Raw genomic sequence first — 24,533 nt, forward strand, 5'->3', positions numbered from 1 at the left:
ACTTTTTGTCAAACGCCATATTAGTGGCGTTGCGTCAAAGTTCATCAACTCGCCATGACACACGAAATGGCTATAAATTTCAGTGTTCGAGGTTCAACCTCCCTCAAACTACATTTGTGTAGCAACAGCCCCCCCCCTGCAGACATTCATAAGGTTTTGAGGAATGGGCGTGGCAAAATAACTGACTAGCGCCCCCTAAAGGGCAGCCCCGGCACTACGATTGGCCGACATGTACAAAAATCGATAGGGACATGTGTCTTTTCATGACAAACAAAAAAGTCTCTTGGATAGATATGCTAGACCAAACAGGAAGCCCGCCATTTTGGCTTTGGTTGCCATTTTGGCCATTTTCTACAATTTTACTCTGACGAACTTGTCCCAGGGCTTTCATCAGATCAACTTCAACTTCTGGGAATGTCATCTCAACAAGATGGAGATATGAACTACCTCAGTATATTTGATTTCATCACACGGTGTGACCGTGGCGTGGCGTAGCATTTTGATGACACGCCATCAAAACATGAGGTTCTGTATCTCGGACATATTTTGTCCAATCGAGTCCAAACTAGACATGTAAGACAAGAATCCCGGCCTGATGACATCTAAACAGAAATCATGGCTTAAAATCACAGCGCCACCTGCTGGCTACAGGAAGTGACATGTTTTATACTTTGATGAACTGCTCCTGGCTGCTTTACAATATACAGCTCAAATGAGCTGAGAGAAGTCAATGGACCATGGTCAGAATTGTGACATTTCCTCAAACCGTGTAAACATTGAGGTGCGGCGAAGGATCATCCTTCGCCAAAGGACACGATGTTGTCATAACTCCAGTGTGCATTGTCCTATCACCACCAAACTGATGTCTCATGATCAGAGTCCAAGCCTGAACAGCTCTATGTGTCAATATTTCCTCAGTGTCATAGCGCCACCTACTGATTCGCCATGAAACAGGAAGTACTTTGTAAATCCACTCTGCATTATCCAACCGGCTCCGAACTACTGACCTATGATCACAATCCTGACCTGAACACATCCATATATTAATATTAGTTCAGGGTCATAGCGCCACCTACTGATCAGTGTGAAAATTAAGTTGTTGTAACATTGTCCAATTGACACAAAATTGCTCATGCTACATCAGAGCCCCTACTTGAACACATATATTAGTCTGTAGGTAATAATAGTGATGGCACCACCTACTGGCAGCAGGAAGTAAGCTGTGTTTTACAACTATCATTCGATTTACATAGAATTGTCACAGTGTGATGTGCAATTGATAGCGTGGACCGTAATGAGCAATTAGCAGGCAAGGATCGACATCGCGTGACGGACGCAGGAAGTGAAGCGTTTATCCTTGCCGCAGTGCGCAAAATGCATGCAACGTGGAGACGTGCGCTTGGTCATTGATCGCTCTCTCCACCGACCGCAACAGGCTTCAAAATGCCTGTGCTCGGGCCCATTAGTGCTACAACGTAGCCCTAGTTAATCTTGTAATGTTGTCTTCCCTCTCAGAGAAAACCACATTAAAGTGACTGACAATCAGATACAAGGATGAACCCTAAATCTGCAATATAGTACACATTTTCTTTGTGATACATTATTTATAAAAGCCCATGTTTGTTTCTAGTTGCTCAAGGGTAGACATTTTATTTAGTAGTGAGGGTTATTCATCCCTATTGGAACTGAGGTAGGAACAGTTAAGACTCATCTTGTTCAAATGCAATATACATTTTTAATTAGTAAAAATTTGCAAAGCATGGAGGGTTGAATTATTGTTTTTCAGTATTCAGGAACTGAAGTTTGAAAAATGCAATGTATCTTCTACATATAGTTCCATAAATGTCTTTCTGACAGTATGTGGAAAACATACACTACCGTTCAAAAGTTTGGGGTCACCCAGACAAGTTCGTGTTTTCCATGAAAACTCACACTTTTATTTATCAAATGAGTTGCAAAATGAATAGAAAATATAGTCAAGACATTGACAAGGTTAGAAATAATGATTTTTATTTGAAATATTAATTTTGTTCTTCAAACTTTGCTTTCGTCAAAGAATGCTCCATTTGCAGCAATTACAGCATTGCAGACCTTTGGCATTCTAGCTGTTAATTTGTTGAGGTAATCTGTAGAAATGTCACCCCACGCTTCCTGAAGCCCCTCCCACAAGTTGGATTGGCTTGATGGGCACTTCTTGCGTACCATACGGTCAAGCTGCTCCCACAACAGCTCAATGGGGTTGAGATCTGGTGACTGCGCTGGCCACTCCATTACAGACAGCATACCAGCTGCCTGCTTCTTCCCTAAATAGTTCTTGCATAATTTGGATGTGTGCTTTGGGTCATTGTCCTGTTGTAGGAGGAAATTGGCTCCAATCAAGCGCTGCCCACAGGGTATGGCATGGCGTTGCAAAATGGAGTGATAGCCTTCCTTATTTAAAATCCCTTTTACCTTGTACAAATCTCCCACTTTACCAGCACCAAAGCAGCCCCAGACCATCACATTACCTCCACCATGCTTGACAGATGGCGTTAGGCACTCTTCCAGCATCTTTCCACCTGTTCTGCGTCTCACAAATGTTCTTCTGTGTGATCCAAACACCTCAAACTTTGATTCGTCTGTCCATAACACTTTTTTCCAATCTTCCTCTGTCCAATGTCTGTGTTCTTTTGCCCATATCAATCTTTTCTTTTTATTGGCCAGTCTCAGATATGGCTTTTTCTTTGCCACTCTGCCTAGAAGGCCAGCATCCCGGAGTCGCCTCTTCACTGTAGACGTTGACACTGGCGTTTTGCGGGTACCATTTAAAGAAGCTGCCAGTTGAGGACCTGTGAGGCGTCTATTTCTCAAACTAGAGACTCTAATATACTTGTCTTCTTGCTGAGTTGTGCACCGGGGCCTCCCACTTCTCTTTCTACTCTGGTTAGAGCCCGTTTGTGCTGTTCTCTGAAGGGAGTAGTACACACCGTTGTAGGACATTTTCAGTTTCTTCGCAATTTCTCGCATGGAATAGCCTTCATTTCTAAGAACAAGAATAGACTGGCGAGTTTCACATGAAAGTTCTCTTTTTCTGGCCCTTTTGAGAGTATAATCGAACCCACAAATGTGATGCTCCAGATACTCAACTAGCTCAAAGGAAGGCCAGTTTTATAGCTTCTCTCACCAGCAAAACAGTTTTCAGCTGTGCTAACATAATTGCACAAGGGTTTTCAAGGGTTTTCTAATCATCCATTAGTCTTCTAAGGCGATTAGCAAACACAATGTACCATTAGAACACTGGAGTGATAGTTGCTGGAAATGGGCCTCTATACACCTATGTAGATATTTCATTAAAAACCAGACGTTTCCACCTAGAATAGTAATTTACCACATTAACAATGTATAGAGTGTATTTCTGATTAATTTAATGTTATCTTCATTGAAAAAAAACAGTGCTTTTCTTTGAAAAATAAGGAAATTTCTAAGTGACCCCAAACTTTTGAACGGTAGTGTATGTTTGTTTTGTTAATGCCATACTTTATATGGAGGTGAATTACAAAGCTTTTGTTTTGAAAAGTTGTGAACTTTAGTTAAATAAATAATTCATAATCTTACATAAACCACACAATTGAACAATAATAAAGAAAATTCAGTTTAATTTAATAGAAAATATTGACAATCAAATCGTCATTGCAGATAAACCAGGCAGGATGAAAACAAAGTTTTCTAACTTAACTGCACCATAGACTGTTTATAAAAAGCTCTGCACACAACATCAAGCACACAAACAATGAAAAACAATGGTGTATTATTTAACTGTTTTAGGGAAAAATCTAAAGCATTACCAAAGATTAAATTAACTGCCCATGCCAAACAGGCAGGTTTAGAAAGGGCACTACACTACTGTTAACCTAAATGTTAACATACAACAGGCATTTCCTGGAGGTGTTGTGTGTCCTGACACTGTCTCAGTGTGATTTAATTTCGTGACTAAAATCAGTCTGATTTATTATGTGGAACAAAAACCTGGCATCTACAATCAGTAATATTGCTATCAATGTCAGCCAATAATTAAAATAAAAAATTGTTTAAGAACAAAATAAATAATGTGGCATTATGGGAAAACAATAATGCACGTATGAATTGCATAGGAATATTTATCTTATTCTGTCTATGATACTGTTGTTTACTTTTATCTGTTAAGTCAGGCTCTTTAATAATAATTCCAATGTGTGTCTGAGTGACTTTCACTTGTCCTGATTTGTCTCCATCTATTCAGCAAGTTGGACTTCTGTAACAGGAGTAATTTATCCATGCTCTCAGACTTGTAGCACGAAAAAGTCTTTAAAGTAAATGAAAAAGATTGGCTTTTGGGTAATTAGACATCAATACAAAAGCATGGGCCTCTTTAATTAATGCTTTTCTTACAGCTTTAAATCTCCATGTGGTCTGTCACTGTTTAAGGAGAGAAAAATAACCCTCAAGCTGATATTGGACGTCAGTGTCAAGGAAAGGTGTTAATGGCTTCTAGGCAACATGGATGGATGCAGTGATGGGTCTAAAGGTCCCAGTTCGGATAAATAATGATCTACCAGCTTGGGTAGTAATTCTGCTGGACCAGGACATCCAACCGCAGTGAAATGATGCTTCTGTAGAAACTTTCAACTGGCAAAATAAATAATTAATGACATATTTCTTAACCATTTTAAGCTTTTACAATAATTTTTAAAAAATACTCTTAACTCAAAAATATTCTTACATCTGATATGGTCCCAGTTAAGTTTTCTCCAGCTGTCACGGTGGAGCTGATTTTATGTAGAGCCGCTGTGTGTGCCTGTTGAGTACTATTTGTGCATTTGTTTGAGGACATATTTTGTCATTACACTTTTCAGGTCTATAAGGAAGCGGGTTAATGACTACTGAGCACTCATGGGTCAGAACATCACGAATATTCTTAGAGATTAAATACAACAGCAGGATGAACACCTGAACTTCTGGAACAATTGAAGAAGTTTATTGTCAGGGTAAGGGAGGTAACTAAATCTGAGTAAATTACTATTGTCCCAACCCATTTTGACATGGGCCTATGATTTCAAAGTTTGCCTCGGTTTGAAAACTCTTGGTCCCAGTCAGTGTCAAGAACATCATTGCTAAACTCAACCGAGTCAAACAGGGACAGTCCAGAGAATGGACCCTTAGAATCATGAACAATACTTGGTGGAGGGCCCATCTTAAAACACCTTCTCTTCTTCACATTGACTGTGCTTTCATACTCAAGATCATCATTCATCACTCTCTTTGCAGCATGTACAGTCTCCGTCTGCTTTGCTTTGCAATTTGTTCTAGTTGGTGACTCTGTCCCTTGCTTTCTTTTAAACAAACATTTTCCCACTTCTGTGGGAGGATTTGTTTCCACTTGCATTAGAGCAGTGGTCGTGGGTTTAGTTGTGCAGGTGAAAGAGAATCTTGAGAGTTTAGCAAGAGTTGAAGAGGGTATAGTGGACTTTGTGTGGACTGGATGGAATGGTGTGGAATCATTGATTTGAGTGCTTGCATTTAAATGTGGGCTGCCAGTAAAGTCATCTTCTGTAGTCATATCACTATTGTTGTCTCTGGTTCTTTGTTGCTGACACAGTTTTTCTGAATCATTCCTCTTCTTTATTCTACCAACCCTTTTGCCTTGGGCAGATTTTTCCTTTCCCAAAGAAAAAACATTCCTATCCAGCTCGACTGATGTGAAACAAGTACTATCTTCTGACCAACACTCAGCCACCTCACTTTTTCTACTGCACCTACCTTGCACAAGACTTTGGAACTGATTCAGTTTTTTCTTTCTTTCATTCTTCTCTGTGTCTGTAGGTGGTCTGGCTAACTCATCATGCCTAACTAATTTCTGTTTACCTATTCTGCTGCCTGTGTAGTCATGGAGATCTCTGCTGCCCAAGTTATATTCAGTTTGAAACTCTGCACTGACATTTGAGCTGGCAGTGTTGTTGTGATGTAATGTAAAATCTAACAATTCTTTAGTTGTGTCAGCTTCAGATGAAATCTTTTCCCTTTGAGCAGTGAAGATGTTCTTAGTCTCAGTCTGATTTATTTTGTCTTCTTTCTCAAATCTCCTTCGTTTGCCACAGGACTGATTCTTGTGCATTAGGTAATTAGAAGGCAGGTTTTTACCTGAAGACATTATGCTGCTTCTGTGGGAATCTGAAGTCGCATTTAAAACATGACTCACATTTTTACCTCTACCGTCTGAGAACACCACACTGTCTCCATGTCCCTGTCCTTCCACTTTGTTACACTGCAGATTATTTGACTCCTGCTCTCCGAGTCTTCTGTCTCTCAGATTCTTGGAGACCCTCTGAAACACACACCCCAATGACTTTGAATGTTGGTCATCTTTCTGTCTTTCAGGCTGATGTACCTCTTGGCAAATGGAGCTTTTTTCTTTGATGTATTCATTTTTCTCAGTTTTTTTGTTTTCTTCTTTGGATGCAGTGGTAACAGTTCCTTCATGGGTCAATGTTGAGCCTATGTTTTTTTGAAAGTCCTGCTCAGTTTGACAGGTTGGTTGTTTAATTGCAGTAGTTGTTTTTGCCCCAATTGAGTTTGGTTTTCTGTTCAGGTTTTCTTGAGTTGATGTTAATGTTGGGGTCAGATCATCTGGTGACCCTGATGAAGTGATGGAGTGGAACCAGTCCAAGCCACTCTCCACCGTGGCATCCCCCTTGTAGACAGTGGTCATGCCATGGACGTGTGTTTGGTTGTGGGTGTTTGTGTCCCCGGGGTGATGCTGGTAATGAGCAGTATGTGAATCAAACTGGGAGGCATCTGAGGTGTAGCTTTTTAGCCTAATGAATAGAGAAAACACACATGAACTACTGAGGTGTAGGAAGGAACCCTGATACAATTATCTTTTAGGAAACTCAGAGGTCACATAAGACATATTAAACAAGCAAGCCCAGATGCATCATGAAATGTATATCACAGTTTGCTGCGGAAGTAATGAGAAGAGAAAATATGGTCATTTAAATTAATGTTTAATGCTCATCAAATTCAACAAATCAGCAAAAGCAAAAGAGTGGGTGATATTAAAATATTTTTGGTACAAGTAGTTTAAAATTTCACACTCTGACACTACAAATGTAACAAGCAGTCAGTTACTCACCTGGCCAGTCTATCCATCTCCTTCTGAAGGAGCAGTGGCAGGTTCAGCCCTTCCAGTAGTACCTGAGACTGAGCTTCATACTGCTGACCAGGGTCCTCAGGGAATGAGGTCAGTAGTGCATTTACATTACCTAGCAGAGCACCGCCCTAAGAGAGGAAAGTTGTTACTGACTGCCAATGAGTACTACAAGCAATTCTTCTAGTCCTAACCATGACCTACAAGAACATGATTCAAAGTCAAATTGAATGCCTTTTTAGACCTTTGTAGGACCACAATAAATGAAATTTAAGACCCAAAAACTATTTCTTTGATAGAGTAGAGAATCTATTTAAAACTATTAATAAGCCAAATAAAATATCAGAATAATAACATCAAAATAACAACAACGGGATTGAATCCGAAACCCTGTGCGCAAGTGTAAGACGAAAACCTTACCACTGAGCTATGAATCTGCTCATAGTTTGAATGTGTGTGTGAATACAAAAAACACCATTGTCTTTCATTTGAAAACGCAGGCGCTCCTGGAAACGAAATTCAGCCAAACACACATGCAGTGATACCAACCTTTGCTAACACACACACACACACACAGCACGGCGCAAACAAGGATAAGTGTCCTAAGTAATTAGTAGCGCTTTTTGACATCTAGAGGATTATTATTATTACAGAGGAAACCGGATATAGTAATCACAGATATAGTGATCAACCGTTTATATGGATCAAAAAGCTTTGTCAGTAATTTACTGCTCCTTTCTGTGTCTCTATCATTCCCGCTGTGCAGTGCCAACCCAATCAAGCCGATTCGAGGTAAACCGAGTGCGCCCCGCCATCTTCTCTGACACATTAGTTGAGTTTACAAATTCTGTTGTTTTGACCCGGATGACACTGTTTGTGTGTGTGAGTGCATGTGTCGATGTAAGTGAGTGTCAGCGTGAGAGACGGACTGAATTAATGTATGAATGCACAGCTATGAGTTAAGATTTTACTAATTTAAGAAAAGTATCTATCATTTTGTGGTGATCAGTGTTGATATTGTGGCGACGTTTTAACTGTAGCGGGTCAGAGATGTCAGCTGAGTCGGTGTGTGTCTTTGTGTGTGTGGGTGTTAGAAACTGCTATTCAGCCAAAAAGTTTTGTTGAAAGTTGAAAGAAGAAAAGAGACAAAAGAACGTCAAAAGCCATTCACCTCCCATCTTTTCCCAACACCAACCCAAATGTTAATGTTGGGACTACTATCAGTATGTTTGTTTGATAATTTAAAAAATATTTAAGAGTGACAAATATACAAAAGTAGAGGAAAACAGGAGGGGTAAAATCCTTCTTAATACATATATGTACATATTTTTCTCAGGGAGGCTAATATTAAACAATCATGCAAAATCTATTGATGATCAATTTTTGTTTAGCAAAGAAGCTTGTTTTTTTTCTCCTTACCTGCATTGAGCACTCCATGACAGAGACAGCCATGACAGCATCCTCTATGGTCACTGTCTCTCTGTACATAAGCCTGGCATGTGCTGCAATGTTAAAAACATTTGTGTGATCATATACATATGCTGGTTTTAGCTCTTACATTTAAAGAAATGAAACTAGTTGACTTAGGTTAGTTAGAGCACTTTTCACAATTCTTCTAATCCTCACCTCAAGAATCAAACATATTTCAGTCACATCACATTACACAGAACACAATAGTGTGCATTCAACAACAGTTGCAAGAATTTCCTGCTCCAACCTGGTGTTACCATCTGTATCAAGTTATCCAATCACAAGTGGATAGCTCTAAATACAGGTGTGTATGCAACCAAGTAAAACTGAGATCCTACACTAAGAAACTACATTAAGAGGTGGTCTGGGATACATGGTTCCACATCTCTAACGCGCACGCACGCACCCACGTGGTTGGCAATAATTAGTGCAGTAGAACATAAAATGGATAATCTCCATCTTGTCCTATGTTCTGAAATGGGACAGCGTTTAGTTTAAAAAGGCATAGAGGTGGGAACGTTGTATAGCTCACCTGGTAGAGCTCCCGCCCCAACGAGGCTACACCTCACTTGCAGTGGCCTGGGTTCGATGCCGAACCGCGGCCCTTTGCTGCTTGATCTCCCCCACTTCCCCCCCACAGCCAGCTCCCTGTCCTATCAAAATTAAAGGCCATAAAAGCCCCCAAAATATACTCTTAACGTACTCTCAAGTTCATCCTGTATCGTTTATTACAAGGCCAAAACACTTGATGATGTGAAGGCGAACAACTGAGGTTATGTCCCTAACGTCCTCCTCAACACCTGCTAACATCCACTGGTATTCAATAACTTAAATTGTGCAGAAGACCTTCAAACATACAAGGGATATTCACCATTTAGTCCAATATTCAAAAATGACTGATACTCAAAGAGATTTTGTCAAATTTCCATGCTCACCTTCAGCCAGTCGGCTTAGACTCTCCAGCATGCGGATGGTGGTGCGAGCAGCATTGCGGCCATCACTTTGTCTCTGCAGCTGGTAATAACGTGTCAGGATGCTGTTGGCCTCGTCAGACACCTGTGGCTGCAGGCGTTTAATCGCACAGAAGTAAGCCTTCATTTTGTCCATGGGCCACAGGCTGGAAGACTCAGCAGCTAGTCCTGAGAGAAAACAACACCACTGACATTTCATGATATTAAATGCTTTGAAATATCACTAAAAGTTTTTAGATGGAACTTTAGCAAAAACAATATGAATTATTATTATTATTATTCATTATTATCCTATTCAGTCAATTTTATCAGTGTTCCCCTGAAACAACATTCTTCAAATTTACAATTAATCTGTGTTCATGGGTATTTAAGATGCATTTTAGAGCATATACTTTCTGTATTTACTAATATTATTTTTTCACTGATTGAATATAAAATATTTGACCGCTGTCGCATTTCATTTTTAAAAGCACAAGCTGTACCTCTGTCCTCCAGAATAAAAGAGGAGATGATGTGGTCCCACTCTGCATTTCTTGTGTCCAGCAGAACAAGGACCAGGTCAAAACGACTCAGCAGAGGACTGGCCAGAACTACATTCACAGACAGTGGCTCATTGGGATTGTACTGGCCTTTAGGGTTGGTAGCTGCCAGGATGGTGCAGCGAGTGTTCAGCTTACAAACCATACTTGAAGAAAGACAAGAGAATTTAGAGGAAAAATAGGTAAACATCTAGAAAAGAGTAGAAAACAGTCCATGTAAAAAACAGATTAGGCAAATACAGGATTTTCAGTTTTTCAGGATTATCAGTTTATCTCTACAATATAGTTGTGGAGCACTGGGCGAAGATAATGATTGTTTCTTGCCTAAAGTCTGTGTTGTCTTCCCTGAACAACATCTTGGCTGTGTAGAACACTGGCTGTATGTAGAATGTGGGGTTGGGAGGTATGTCGACTTTTTAAAATACATTAATATATTTTCAAAAGGGTACAGGATTAGGTAATCCTGTTTATATCAAGATAAAGCTGTGCTTGTGTTTACATATCTCCTGAGGAGAAGAGAAGAGTCTCCTCTATAACATACTACATGCAACCCCGCCCCCACTCTCCCTATGCATGTTCACAACACCACAAGGTCCCCCACTGGCACCCCGTTCTCTTCACAGATGAGAGCAGGTTCCCACTGAGCACATGTGACAGGTGTGAAAGGATCTGGAGACACCTTCGTGAACCTTATGCTGCTAACATCATCCAGCATGACTGGTTTTGTGGTGGGTCAGTGATGGTCTGTGTAGGCATATCCTTTGAGGGTCGCACAGAGATCCATGTCATAGCCAACGGTACCCTGACTGCTGTTAGGTAAATGGATGAAATCCTCAGAACGATTGTCAGACCTTAAGCTGGTGCAGTGGACCCTTGGTTCATCCTGGTGCAGGACAATGCCTGGTCTCATGAGGCCAGAGTGTGTAGGCAGTTCCTAGATGATGAAGGCATTGATGCCATTGACTGGCCCTCACGTTCCCTTGACCCGCCAAGTACCACTACAGACTGTCCAGGAGCTCACTTATGCCCTGATCCAGGTCTGGGAGGAGATCCCCCAGGACACCATCCACTGACTCATCAGGAATACGTCCAGATGTTGTCGGGAGTACATACAGGGACCCGGGGGCCTTACACACTACTGAGTCACATTATGCAAAAATTTCATTAAAAGGGGGGAAAGTTCAAGGTAAATAAACTTGGAATCAAGTATGAGCGGGACCTCGCCTGGCAACAGCAGGGAAGTGACATGACCGCACTGAGGCTGCTGCGTCCCAGCCAACGCAACTACAAAGAGGCACTTGCTTGGGACTCAACGGAAAGGATGTTAGAGCATATTCCTCCGTCTATCGGGTGGCGCTGGAGAATGCTTGCTGATTATGTCGCACGATATGTTCCTGTTCCCAGGTCGTTGGCTGTGACGTCGATGCCCATTCCTGGTCCCTTGACACCTGTTCCCGGTCCTGTTCCTACGTCAATGATGACACCAGCTCTGTTCCTGGTCCCACGTCGGAGGTGATGTTGACGCCAGCCGCTGTTCCTTGTACCTCGGCAGCCGTGAGGCCGACCCAAGCCCCTGTTCCATCCTCGGCTGTGATGTTAACTCTTGATCCTGATCCTGTTTGTGATCCCATGTCGGCGGTAATGTCAAAGCCAGCCCCTGTTCGTGGTCCCACGTCGACGCCAGCCCCTGTTCCTGGTCCCTCGTCGGCGATGAGACAAACGTTCATTCCACTGGTCCCATCCTCCCTGCCGACACCTTCTGCTGCGGATTGGAAAAGTCGGAGCTTGCTCTGTTGAGAAGCATCAGTTCATCCATCTTGTTGGCCAGTGAGCGTACATTCCCCAGGTGGATTGACAGCATCGCAGTTCGAAAACCCCAGTGAAACATTCGATAGAAAAACGGTGGAAAAGTTTGAGCAGTGGCTGGTTGGAGGTTTGGGATTTTATCTCTGCTGAATGTGTTCAGAGAGGGAGAACTGAGAACTGAACAAACCAACAAAAACAGATAGAATAGGAGCGAAACACAGAGGCATTGGTCTGCGGCACCATCCAATCAAACAAGCACACACATAGTGCAAATGGACACACACTCCCAACTTCACTCATCTTTAATATTTGCTTTTGTGTGGTATTTCAAGACTCTCATCAGTTATATATGTTTAAAGTTTCAGTAAGGGGCCACTTAATGCAAAATAGCCAACTTCCTGTTTGGTCTAGCATATTGACCTAGGAGAGTTCTTTGTTCGTAATGATATGACACATGTCCCTACCGATTTTTGTATACGTCAGTCAATCGTGGTGCTAGGGCTGCTCTTTAGGGGGCGCTGTTCAGCTATTTTGCCACGCCCATTCCTTAAAATCATATGAATATCTTTGGGGGGGCTGTTGTTACACACATAATGTTTAAGGGAGATTTAACAATGTACACTGAAGTTACAGCAATTTCATGTGTCACAATGGCCAAAATGGCCACTAAATCCCAAATGTCAGAATTCCTGTTGCGTTAGTCAAATAGGTGTCAGGATACACGTGTGTACCGAATTTCGTGAAGATTGCCACGACCATTTCCAATTACTCCAGAATATATACATTTTCACCATGTCTGACAGCGAAGTTCAAGCCGTCACAAATGCAAGTCATTTGCATGAAAAATCTCACGAAAAGCAATAGGGCCTTCGCACTGTCAGTGCTCTGGCCCTAAATTGATGCTGCATTATTGCATAGAATAGAATACTTGAGTGTGTGGAAATGCATACCCAGCTTTGGCCACACTTATAGATTGTTGCTCCATAGCTTCATGAATGCTGATGCGGTCATGTTCCTTGATGCTGTTGAATTCATCGATGCAGCACAAACCACCATCTGACAGGACCAGAGCTCCTGCCTCCAGGTGCCAATCCCCTCCATCTTTCACTGCTGCAACAGTCAGTCCTTCAAAAAATGTGTCAACATATTTAGTTAATCCAGTGAAACATAAACAGTTAGGTTAACACTTAGGGCAGAGTTAAAAAACCTCTGTGGTCCCTACAACTACCGTTAAACATGATACATACTATTTACATACTATACTAGTCATACTGTATGACTAATTTTGTTGAGCAAGTTGCAAGTTGCAAATTTCCCACTGTGTGACAAATAAATGATTATTTTGTCCGTCCTGATGATAAATATAAAATATTCATTCATTTTCTATTTTACCCCTTTAAATGCCACATTGTCTTTTCATGTTCACCTGATACAAGCATAGTTTCATATGAAAAACAAAGCATTACTTTCCATATACCAAATACTAGGTGGAAATATATGTATATTATATTTTTGAGATTACCAAAGCCTTAGATATGTCGATGATTAGAAACACACACATTCACACACACAGAAAGTTTAGCATGATGTAAATCATATAGAAAAAAAAAAAAATCACAACCAAATCAACGTTTCATTTGTTACATTCTATTTAGTGTTAGGCCTGCATGTACACATGAATGTTTGTGTGTGTGGTTGGATCGGTGATGGTGTGTGCATGTGTGTTAGAGACGGAGAGAGGAATTTTAACGCGCACGCGCACGCACACACACACACACACACACACACAGCCTCAAATGCACCGCCTTCAAATGTAATACTTTCCAGAAAATGTATGGTCAATTTAGGAGAATTTGAGACCTTAAGTTTGTGGAGTTTAAATTTAAGACTTTTTAAGGAGCCGCAGGAACCGTCTTCAGTATGCAGAGATTCAGTTTTTACATATACAAATCACAGATAAGAAAACATTGGTGAATGTCAGAATCTTTGTAAAAACTGCGTAAGTGAGTAAGAACGGTTGGTGAATGAGGCCCATTAGGTTTATGGGTTTCATTATACACAAATAATGCCACTACAGGAAACATGGATAAGTATCTATTTAACCCATATGTCAAATATGGTAAAATTAACTTGAAGCCAGGACCTCAAAATGAAAACCAAAAATGTCTCCATTAATAATACAGATAATATGTATAGTAAGAGTGTATATATCTATACCTGGTAAAAAGAAACCCCTGATGACCAATGGCTAATGGCTTATAAGGCACTGCAAGCAGACTCTTTGAAACTGAGAGCTGACAGTGAACCGGCCTTACCTGCACTTGTTGAGCCAATGCCAGCTGTGAGTACAGAACGAGGCATGATCTTAGCAGCATACTTCAAGAATTGAGACTTCCCTGTGCCTGGGTCACCAACCAGCAGCATATGACACTCACCTAGAAAGGAAATAATTTACTCAGAGAGACAGTATTTCACAGACAACCAGTTTACCAATTACAAAACCAAACAAATGGCAAACACTTTCCATATTGTGGTGAAATTGGCACCACTCTTTTTGACTTTGATAGACAATGAATGATAACCCTCACGTTTGAAGTATTTTGATTTAGTTTCTGTTTGCTTCTTGTTGTAAATGTAAAGTGAACTGAAATTGCCACAGCCACACAGTTGAGTAGACAACATTATGAGGCTGAGCTAACCACAATAATTAGCATTCCAAACATACAAGCGCAGACGAAAACACAACTTCCTTGGCCAACATTCCCCTTTTGAAACCACATTTAAATGTTATAGATTTGCATTATTTGTATCTGCACCAGTGCATGAATTATTACCTCCCTCGAGGAGGTTATGCCTTCGTGTTTTGTCTGATTGTCTGTTAGTCAGTAGGATTACACAAAAACTGCAGGAAAGATTATGGTATGGGTCAGGAAAGAACACATATAGGTTGGTGCAGATCCAGATAAAAGGGTGGAATTTTCTTTACCATTGCGAGATAGGGTGCTCCATATTTTCATTGATATCTCAGAAAACTAGAGGGGCATATACAACCCCAGATCAGAAAAAGTTGGGACGGTATGTTACATTTAAAATTAAAACTGAGAACAGCGATTTATAAATGATCTTTCACCTGTATTACAATAAAAACAATACAAAAGCACATTATTTGTATTGTTTTTTTCAAAATAACCACTTATTTTAATTTTGATTCTTGCAAACTATTTCAAAAAGAGTTGGGACGGTAAAGCATTTAGCACTTTATAATGTTGCCATTCCTTTTCACAACACTTAAAATATGTTTAGGGACTCAAGACACCAAGTGATAAAGTGTTTCAGGGGTCATTCTGTCCCATTCTTCCTGCAAACAAGTCTTAAGGTGTGCAACAGTACGGGGTCTCCGTTGTCGCATTTTGCGTTTCAAAATGCCCCACATATTCTCTATTGTGGCCAATTTGGGAAAGCAGGCAGGCCAGTCCAGCACCCCCACCCTCTTCTTCAGCAGCCATGCCATTGTAATGTGTGCAGAATGTGGTTTTGCATTGTCTTGTTGCAATATGCATGGATGTCTCTGGAAAAGATGTCGTCTTGAAGGCAGCAGATGCTGCTCCAAAATCTATATGTACTTTTCGGCATTAATGGTGCATCACAGAAGTGTAAGTTACCTTTAACGAGGGCACGGACACAACCCCATACCATGACAGACCATGGCTTTTGGACTTGTTGCTGGTAACAGTCTGGATAGTCATTTTCATCTTTGGTCTGGAGTACACAGCCAACATTTCTTCCAAAAAAAGACCGTAAATACTGACTCGTCTGACCGCACTGAAATTTCTCCAGATTCCCTAAATCTTTTAATAATGCTATGCACCATAGAGGATGAAATATCCAAATCCCTTCCTATCCTTCATTGAGGAACACTGTTTTTAAACATTTCACTAATCTTCTCACACATTTGTTGGCCTATCTTTGCTCCTAAAGAGCTAGGCCTTTCCTGGATGCTACTTTTGTACCAAGTCATGATTACAATCACCTGTTGACATCACCTATTTCAAATCACTTCATTTTTTATCATTCTACCTGATACTAGCCCTAAATTTCCCCCGTCCCACCTTTTTGGGGAATGTGTTGCAGGCCTGAATGGCAGGAATGGATGTATATTAACAAATAAAATGAAGTTGACCAGACAAAACTTAAAATATTAAGGGAAAACTTAAATCACGCATCAGATTTTGATGAACAAATTATTCAAGTTGAAAATCTTTACTGATGTACATTGTATAATTTGATGAGAACAAAACGTAACAAGGGTCAATGGAAACCAAAATCATCAACCCACTGAGAGCATGATTCAAAACCACATAAAAAGTAAAAAATGGAAATCACAGGCTGATCCAACTCCGTGGATTTCATCACGGCAACTCATAATGAGACTCAGTAGAGTGTTTGCCTCCACAGAAACAGACTCCATAAGGGTGGCATGAGGGCCCGACGCCCTCTACTGGAACCTGTGCTTACTGCCCAGCACTGTGCACAAAAATTGGCAGGTCCGCCACTGACGCCCCGTTCTCTTTACAGATAAGAGCATGTTCACACTGAGCACATGTGACAGGCATGAAAGAGTCTGGAGACGCCGTGGTGAACATTATGCTGCCTGTATCATCATCCAGCATGACCAGTTTAGCGGTGGGTCAGTGATGGTCTGGGGAGGCCTATCCTTGGTAAGTCGTACAGACCTCCATGTCATAGCCAACTGTACCCTGACTGCTGTTAGGTACCGGGATGAAATCCTCAGAGAAATTGTCAGAACTTATGCTGGTGCAGTGAGCCCTGGGTTCCTCTTGGTGCAGGCCAGAGTGTGTAGGCAGTTCCTGGATGACGAAGGCATTGATTCCATTGACTGGCACTCACGTTCCCCTGACCTAAATCAAATTGAGTACCTATTGGACGTTATGTCCAACGCCGCCAAGTACCCCCACAGACTGTCCAGGAGCTCACCAATGCCCAGATCCAGGTCCAGTAGGAGATCCCACAGGACACCACCCGCCGACTCATCAGGAGCATACCCAGACGTTGTCTGGAGTGCATACATGCACAATAGGGCCATACACACTACTGAGTCCTATTATGAGTTGCCATGATGAAATCAACACAAGTTGGATCAGCCTGTGATCTAACATCACATAACATCTTTGATTTTCAGTGTGGTTTTAAATCTAGCCCTCAATGGGTAATGATTTTGATTTCCATTGACAGTTGTAACATCATTTTGTTCTCAACATATTCTACAATGTACAATAGTAAAGATTTTCAACTTAAATAACTCATTCATCAAGGTCTGATGTGATTTAATTGTTCCCTCATTTTTTGAGCAATGCATATATTATATATATATTATGTGTGTGTCAAACTGGTGGCACATGCATAGGTCACTAACAATGGTGGTTATATGATTCAATGGCATGCGTATGTCTGAAAAAGGGGAACAGTGGGGGCTCTCTAGCTATGCAGAAGGATGTTTTTTCAAATTCTGGGGGAATTGCTGGATCTGCCCATTTATTAGGATCCAAAACAAAATCAAATGGGTTCTTCCCTTTCAGATACTTCATCCTTCCACCAAATTTCGTGGTCAACAGTCAAGTATTTTTTGCGTAATCCTTTTAAATATCAGACAGACTGACAAAGTGGAAAAACTAGAAAGGTACCTTGAGAGTTAATACATCTGCCAAGGCCAAACAGTCCCCCTATGAAACCATATTAAAAAATGTATTTGGATCTAGAATATTTAAATTGCACACACTCATAAATATCAGTCCTGAACATTCTCTGAAACCACATTGCAGGATCTGTCCCCTGATCCTGATCTATACCAAAATGTAATGGGTTCTACACTGACCAATCCCGCACACTTCCTCCAAGGTTCTGGTTAATCAGTCCAGTACTTTTTGCGTAATCCAGAAAACGAAACCAACAAACAAACGCAGATAAAAATATAAGCTCCTTGGCGGTAATAAAGTGAAGCTCTAAGTAAGCCCCTTTGCAGCCGCTTTAATTTAAACCACATTAGAAACAAGAGCAATACCCCTGATCTTGGTCCCAGAAGAATCTATCCTCTGCACTCCGCCAGCCAACACCATGGCCACTGCCAGTTTAATCACATACATGCCAAATACCTGTGGGCACAGGCTCAACAAGATCTGGTTTCTACCTAAAGAGAGGGGAGAGGATACAAATTTTAATCAAAATAAAACAAGAAATAAAAATATAGTAGGACTTTTGTTTTTCTAAGGGAAATTCTTACATACCAGCTATGGGATCATGTTTGTAATTATCCCAGAAAACAGCAAATTCTTGCTGAACATCCTTCATGAGCAGTGCAGCAGCAGTCTGGTTGTTGTTTACTTCTATATTGTTAGCTTTGAGGACCATCTCCACATCACTGCGAGTGCCCTCATAAAAGGGCTTCCAGCGCTGGCACATTACCCCATAGACGGTCACGTCATCTCCTGGGAGCACACAATACATGAGCATGCTGAACGCTGTCACGGTCAGTTGAAAATAAATATTGTGGTTTCTTTATTAATTGAATTTCTCACTGAATTTTATTTGAACTCTGATTCCGCAACAATGCTTTGTATCACAGCATGTGTTGTACCAGAAAAGACATTTCCATTACATTTTCTCCTTTATCAAAAGATTTTATCCAAAGTAACTCACATCGCGGACATACAACATAATGACACTGCCTTCAGAGCAAAGTGTCTCGGGTTACAGTTCTTACCAGATTTACAACTGTCGACCAGGTCATCCTCAAGAACCACCACCATAGAACGAGGAATACTGCCCACTGACAGCCTCTGCACCTTTGGTGCGGAAACAAGATTTACTTTGACAAAAAGGAAAATCCCGATTTTACATCCTGGGTATATTAAATTTGTTATCTTAAGAAAATAATAGTAGCAAAGATACATTTCCTTTTTAATTAGACAAATGGGGATTGTATGCATAATTGCCCTACTTGTTCTTGTATCTTGATCTCCTGATAGTCCTTGCAGGCTGAAGGCTCAGATCCTCCTGACAGACAGCTGAACTTGTATGAATTACAGCCATCAGGATTAGGGCAGTTCACAGGTGGGACAGAGGCATAGAACTGGTCAAAATCAGCCTGCATCGAGAAAACATGACGACACTTGTCGCACATGTAATCACGCTCGTATTCCAGAACCTATGAGAAGCAGATGTATCATTCAAAAGAAAAAACAAGAACATGGTCACACTCACCAAACATGAATTACTTAAAAAAATGTAATCTCAATTTTGTCAAAATGTATATTTCTTTATTGAGGCACATATCACCATATACTGTCAGGATAAAATATGGGCAAAAAGTACTCTGCAAATTAAATAAAACCAACTTGACCTGGAAAGCTACAAAAAAGTTGGGTACACTGACTTTTATATTACCAATTATGACTTACTGCATGAACAAGCATTTAAAAACACACTTTCTAAGCCTTTTGAATTTAATGAAACATAGGGTTGCAAAGGGGCGGACAATTTCCGGTAAATTTCCGGAAACTTTCCGGAAACTTTCCATGGGAAGTTAAGCTCGGGAATTTTGGGAATTTTGGGGAAAAAAAACTACCGCAAATTAAACGCTGAGCAATAAAAACGTCATTCAAAACTCTATTTTAAAGATGTATGGAATGCAGCACACGCTGCACGTTGAATTTCAACCCTGCACTGTGCATTTCTCCATCACATGCGCAGATAATTCCCAGTGAGCATTAGCCCAAGGACTAGTCAGGGAAGTTTTGATGACATTACTGGGGAAAATATATTAGCATGCTGATTGAGGATTGTTCATCTAGCCTATTTCTATTCATTTATCCATCAATTGTAAAATATTTTTAAAGACGATTCCAATTGTTTAGCTAACTATTTATATCTCTGGCATTGCATTAGTGTTTTTTACAAGCTTTTTTCTCATCTTATTCTACAGAACAATGCTACGTGCACTATCTCATGTGTGGAGACATTTCACCCCAGCCAATGTAGAAGGAAAGGCTGTGTACATTTGCAAATACTGTGCAAAGACCTATGTTAAGAATGCCACAAAGATGCAGAAGCATATAGTCAAGTGCCCAAAGTTTCCTCAGGGCTCAAATCAGCTTATGACAAAACAAAATGTTTATATTTATGTCTGTATATGACAGTTAGTATAAATTACCCACAAAATTTCCCGTTTATTCCCGTTTATTCCCGTTTATTCCCGTTAATTCCCGTATATTCCCGTATATTCCCGTTAATTCCCATGGAAAGTTTCCAACTTTGAATATTCCCGGAATTTTGCAACCCTAATGAAACATGGTAAGACAACTGACAAAATATGAAAGAAACCAGATTGTTAGACTAGAACAAACACAGTTGCAGCAGTGTCTAAACCTTACTATGTTAAGTGCCTTGATATAATGTATATAATGATTTGGCACTATACAAATAAAATTTAATTGAAATTTAATTGAGATATAGAAGGAGTCACTATACACTAACAATAACAGAAGGCGCACCAATGCCAGCACACATATAAATATATATATATATATATATATATATATATATATATTGCCTCTCAAATGTTATTGGTTGCAAAAGTTATAAGACGATCAGTGACGATCAGTTACCTACTGTTACCTTTGCAACACTGGTACGTATGATAGTACCAGTGACAGACAAAAAATGCCCTACGTCTCTTGACCTGGGAATGGTCTCTCTGGTTAGTTCTGGACAAACTGGTAAACCTAGACACACAATAGTCAGGGGGTCAGTAAAGAACAGAAAACTTGACAGGCAAACGTAATGAAAATTTTGTCATTTGTGGATTTGATATTGCATGAGCAGACGTGTATGCGGAAGATTGCCCAAATTGTTTATCTAAACCGGCAACTTTAGGTTTACGATTATTGCTCAGAGACTTTAACTTTATGGTATCTCTTTGCAAATGGTTGGGATCTCACACCTGGGGTCTCACTCTAGGGGTCTTCCACAGAGACATGAAGGTAGGATGTCTCCCACCCTGATAAGACATCAGGAGGGTAATAAATTCCTTTAAATACCCAATGGGGGGGGGGGGGGTTGTGAGTTATAAAAACACAGATTTCTCCTCTGTTCTTTGCTAATTTGTACATGTCATTCAGGTGATGTGTACTGTCAGTCCATCTGCAGATGCTGAATTAAACTTACAGAAAGAAGTGTTTGACTTTGTGCTTGATTCACAGAAATTGTCACCACACAAATCAACAGCAAACAAACTTATCCAGTCTCAAATAAAATAAATCATTTGAATAAATCTTGAGGTTTATTTTACTCTATATTCCTTTTTTAAAGAACAAGCTATGCAATAGTTTTGTCTCACAACCACCCAGTGTAAGACTTAGTGCATCTTTGGTGAACAACTGTCTGTGTTTTCATTTGTCATGTGGGATGCACTGATTGATTTGATCAGTCATGAAATCTACATTTGGTCTGTACACCTCTGTCTGTGAACGACACTGGGATCATTCTTAGGTGTGGGATTTTTTTGCCGTAATACATGTGAAATACCTCAAAAAATTGCTGAACCTTTTTTAGCTCCCTCCGTGATGTTACCTATTCTTCTAGCAAAGGTCTGCCGGCGCACTGCTGACTTATGATGTAGCATATGTGAGTAGACATAGAGTAACATTAATTAAATAGATCGCCTTCATAGGTCCGCCCTATTGTCACGATACACAATGTAGATATTTGAGTCAACATCAGAACAATATCCAATATTACAATTAGAACAAGACTGAGAGGTGGAAGTGGGAGTGTAGGCGCTGTATCTGTTTGTTTTCACTCATTTTAAATGTCAATTCATTAATCTTTGATAAATTTTGTCAGACAGTGTCATGATCAAATAACACAAATAATATCATTTACACCGTGTTTTTAGCCTAAAAGTCTACAGGAAGTGGCTAAGCTAGCGGACGTAAGCATGTCCGACGGTCTGTGACTGCACCTCGTAGGAAGATATCAGCGGACATTTAGGCCAAAAACTTGGTGTAAATGACACAATTTCGAGTCAAATATGAATGTTGGGGCTCGCGGACACTTTGATGACACCACACGAGCAGTATGGAGGCATGTTGTGTTTTTTCTTATGTTTTATTACGTCTGAAGAAGGACTCAGCATCGACTTCAATTGTAAGGGATTCTGCTGCAACAAAGTTTACCCCTGAAACTCCTTAAGTGTTTTGTGGACTCAAACACTTCACCAACCCCTCCATCGGCAGAGTGGTGAATAGGTAATGAGTGAATTTTAATTTTTCAGTGAACTATCCCTTAGAAGGCCAGCTCGGTCTTGGACTGCCCTCTTGACTCCATTGAGAAAGTGGGTGAGAGGATGATGTTAGCGAAGCTGAAATCCATCTTGTACAACACCTCTTACTCCCTACATGACACTGTGGGCCATACGAAGCTCATTCAGCAGACTGCTGAACCCAGAGTGTAAGGACGAGCGCTTCCACAGGTCCTTTATTTCACCCATTTATGTGTATGTAGCACATACCATTTTTGTACTCATATTCATACAATAAACCATACCTGCCTATATACTTATTACAGTCTATATATGCATATACATGTATACATCTCTTTCAATCTCCTTACACATTATGCAAATACAGTGATATCCTCATGCAATCATCCTGTGCCACAGAACTTTAATATAATGTATTTCTGAATACCATTCAACTTCACAATGTAAGCTCTGGGTAACAGCTGCTAACATCAGACCATCTTTCCAAGGCGGATGTCTAACCTGTAATGCGAGCATGAAGTTTGTTTCTCATTCGGTGCTCCTTTGTTCTTTGTCCTTCGTAGTGCTTGGGAGAAGCATTCTGTGACAAGTCCATGGCTTTTCTTTGTAACACTTTATCAAATATAGCCAGGACATCGTTCGGATAGGCATTGAAATAGTCCCCAACCTGTGGACACACATATTAGAGATACCATGTAATTAATGAAAAACAGGTTAAATAATGAAGTGTTTTTAAAGAATCTCTCCAATGAGCAAATCAGTAAACAATACTTTAAACTCGCAATACAAACGTTTTTTTAATTTCAAAATTTTTCTCATCTTTTCCCAGCAGTATGGATCAGCTTATTGAATTGTACTTTGAACTGGGCACAAAGTATGGTGAAAATGTATTACTGCCCAATAAGTATGGCTGTATAGTTAGAGACAGTTAACTTAAACGACTTCTTAGATCAAGTCTTTCCAAAAGACTGCAGTACAGTGATCTGCAATATGCTACCTGATTAATTCAGAGGCATTGACTGGATTCAGGATAACCGCACAGATACAGATGACTGCACAGTTCTCCATCAATAAGGAAATTACAGTGTTGCATCATGGAAATAGGAAACTATTGTGAGATAAAGCAAAAGTATTGCAAGGTAATGCAAAACATATTGCTAAGGAATGCAATTTTTGGGGCCTACGAATGTCAAAGTTCATTTTTAGGATTTTCTGGTAAAACTAAAGAAAATTGCTCCCCTTATCTGCAATTCTCAAAACTATAATAATAATGATTATATAGAGCCTGAAAATAGAGCCTTTTTGCATTCCAGCTAATATGCTATTAAAGTAATGGAATTTGAGTGTTTTAATGGGCTGGGACACTGATACAAATTATTATTATTATTATTATTATTATCATTATTAATAATAATAATAATAATTTGTATTATATATATATTAGCTGGAATGCAAAAAGGCTCTATTTTCAGCAGCTATTGAATTTAGCTCGGACACTGATTCAATCTCGAATTGTGGTATCCAGTCATGACAACATTCAGCTGTCCAAATGAAGTCCAACTAAAGAAGGAACTAAAGAAACTTCACGAGTCAATGAAGGATTTGTGTTATTTGAAGAGTTCTGTCTTGTGTAAAGCATGATAGATGGAACAGTGTATTGAACTGAGATTATTTTATATATGATTACTAGGGCTATACAGCAATATATCTGTACAGTAAAAATAATCCTCTTCTCTGGCCTGTAGTTGGACTGATATCCATATCACAAGTACCCTGGCTTACTTCTGTTTGTTTTAACTTACCTCCATATTGCTTTCAAACAATGTCATTGCATTGACAACAACAGGGTGATGGGTCTCTTCATTAGCATCTGCAATAAGCTGAAGAATGTCACCATGATGATGTTCTGTCAGATAGGTTTCAAACACCCGCCCAATCAGTGCCTCCTGTTCTGAGTTTATCAGCATGTTGAAGTGATTAGAACTCCTAGAAGAAGAGAAATGAACAAATCAGACAAATGTCATATTCACTAGAATTAAAATATGGCAAGTACTTAGACTTTTATGGTCACAAATAGGTACAGTATTATCTACACACTGTGACAACCCTCTCCACCCTGTGTGCCTGTTACTTGCCATATTTCCCAACGACTGTGATGTATGCTCACTTAGCTAAGTTCCTCCTCAAACACTTTTTCTACTTATTGGATTTGGCAGACTAGACACTGCATGACATATTGCTGCCCTCTA

General features: G+C 40.1%; 1 protein-coding gene across 4 annotated transcripts in view; it reads right to left on the reverse strand.

Moving 5' to 3' along the window:
• Positions 1 to 5,737: 5,737 nt before the first annotated feature.
• Positions 5,738 to 24,533, reverse strand: part of mcm9 (minichromosome maintenance 9 homologous recombination repair factor) — a 37,145-nt gene continuing 18,349 nt past the window's right edge. For 2 of the 4 annotated variants that reach the window (XM_034580452.1, XM_034580451.1), the window contains 15 exons: positions 24,087 to 24,270; positions 22,786 to 22,951; positions 20,640 to 20,746; positions 18,964 to 19,170; positions 18,727 to 18,808; positions 18,251 to 18,451; positions 18,028 to 18,153; positions 14,264 to 14,383; positions 12,899 to 13,073; positions 10,086 to 10,288; positions 9,568 to 9,771; positions 8,582 to 8,664; positions 7,148 to 7,293; positions 5,997 to 6,830; positions 5,738 to 5,941 (listed from right to left, as the gene is read on the reverse strand). In XM_034580452.1, the coding sequence (XP_034436343.1) occupies positions 5,881 to 5,941; positions 5,997 to 6,830; positions 7,148 to 7,293; positions 8,582 to 8,664; positions 9,568 to 9,771; positions 10,086 to 10,288; positions 12,899 to 13,073; positions 14,264 to 14,383; positions 18,028 to 18,153; positions 18,251 to 18,451; positions 18,727 to 18,808; positions 18,964 to 19,170; positions 20,640 to 20,746; positions 22,786 to 22,951; positions 24,087 to 24,251 (2,880 nt within the window). In that variant the 5' untranslated portion in view covers positions 24,252 to 24,270 and the 3' untranslated portion in view covers positions 5,738 to 5,880. Of the gene's footprint in view, positions 5,942 to 5,996; positions 6,831 to 7,147; positions 7,294 to 8,581; positions 8,665 to 9,567; positions 9,772 to 10,085; positions 10,289 to 12,898; positions 13,074 to 14,263; positions 14,384 to 18,027; positions 18,154 to 18,250; positions 18,452 to 18,726; positions 18,809 to 18,963; positions 19,171 to 20,629; positions 20,747 to 22,785; positions 22,952 to 24,086; positions 24,271 to 24,533 lie in introns of those variants that run through there. The other 2 variants (XM_034580453.1, XM_034580455.1) reach the window with 2 other exon arrangements.

Source organism: Hippoglossus hippoglossus, chromosome 24, assembly GCF_009819705.1.
Source record: "Hippoglossus hippoglossus isolate fHipHip1 chromosome 24, fHipHip1.pri, whole genome shotgun sequence".
In the NCBI taxonomy this organism is placed as follows: Eukaryota; Metazoa; Chordata; class Actinopteri; order Pleuronectiformes; family Pleuronectidae; genus Hippoglossus; species Hippoglossus hippoglossus.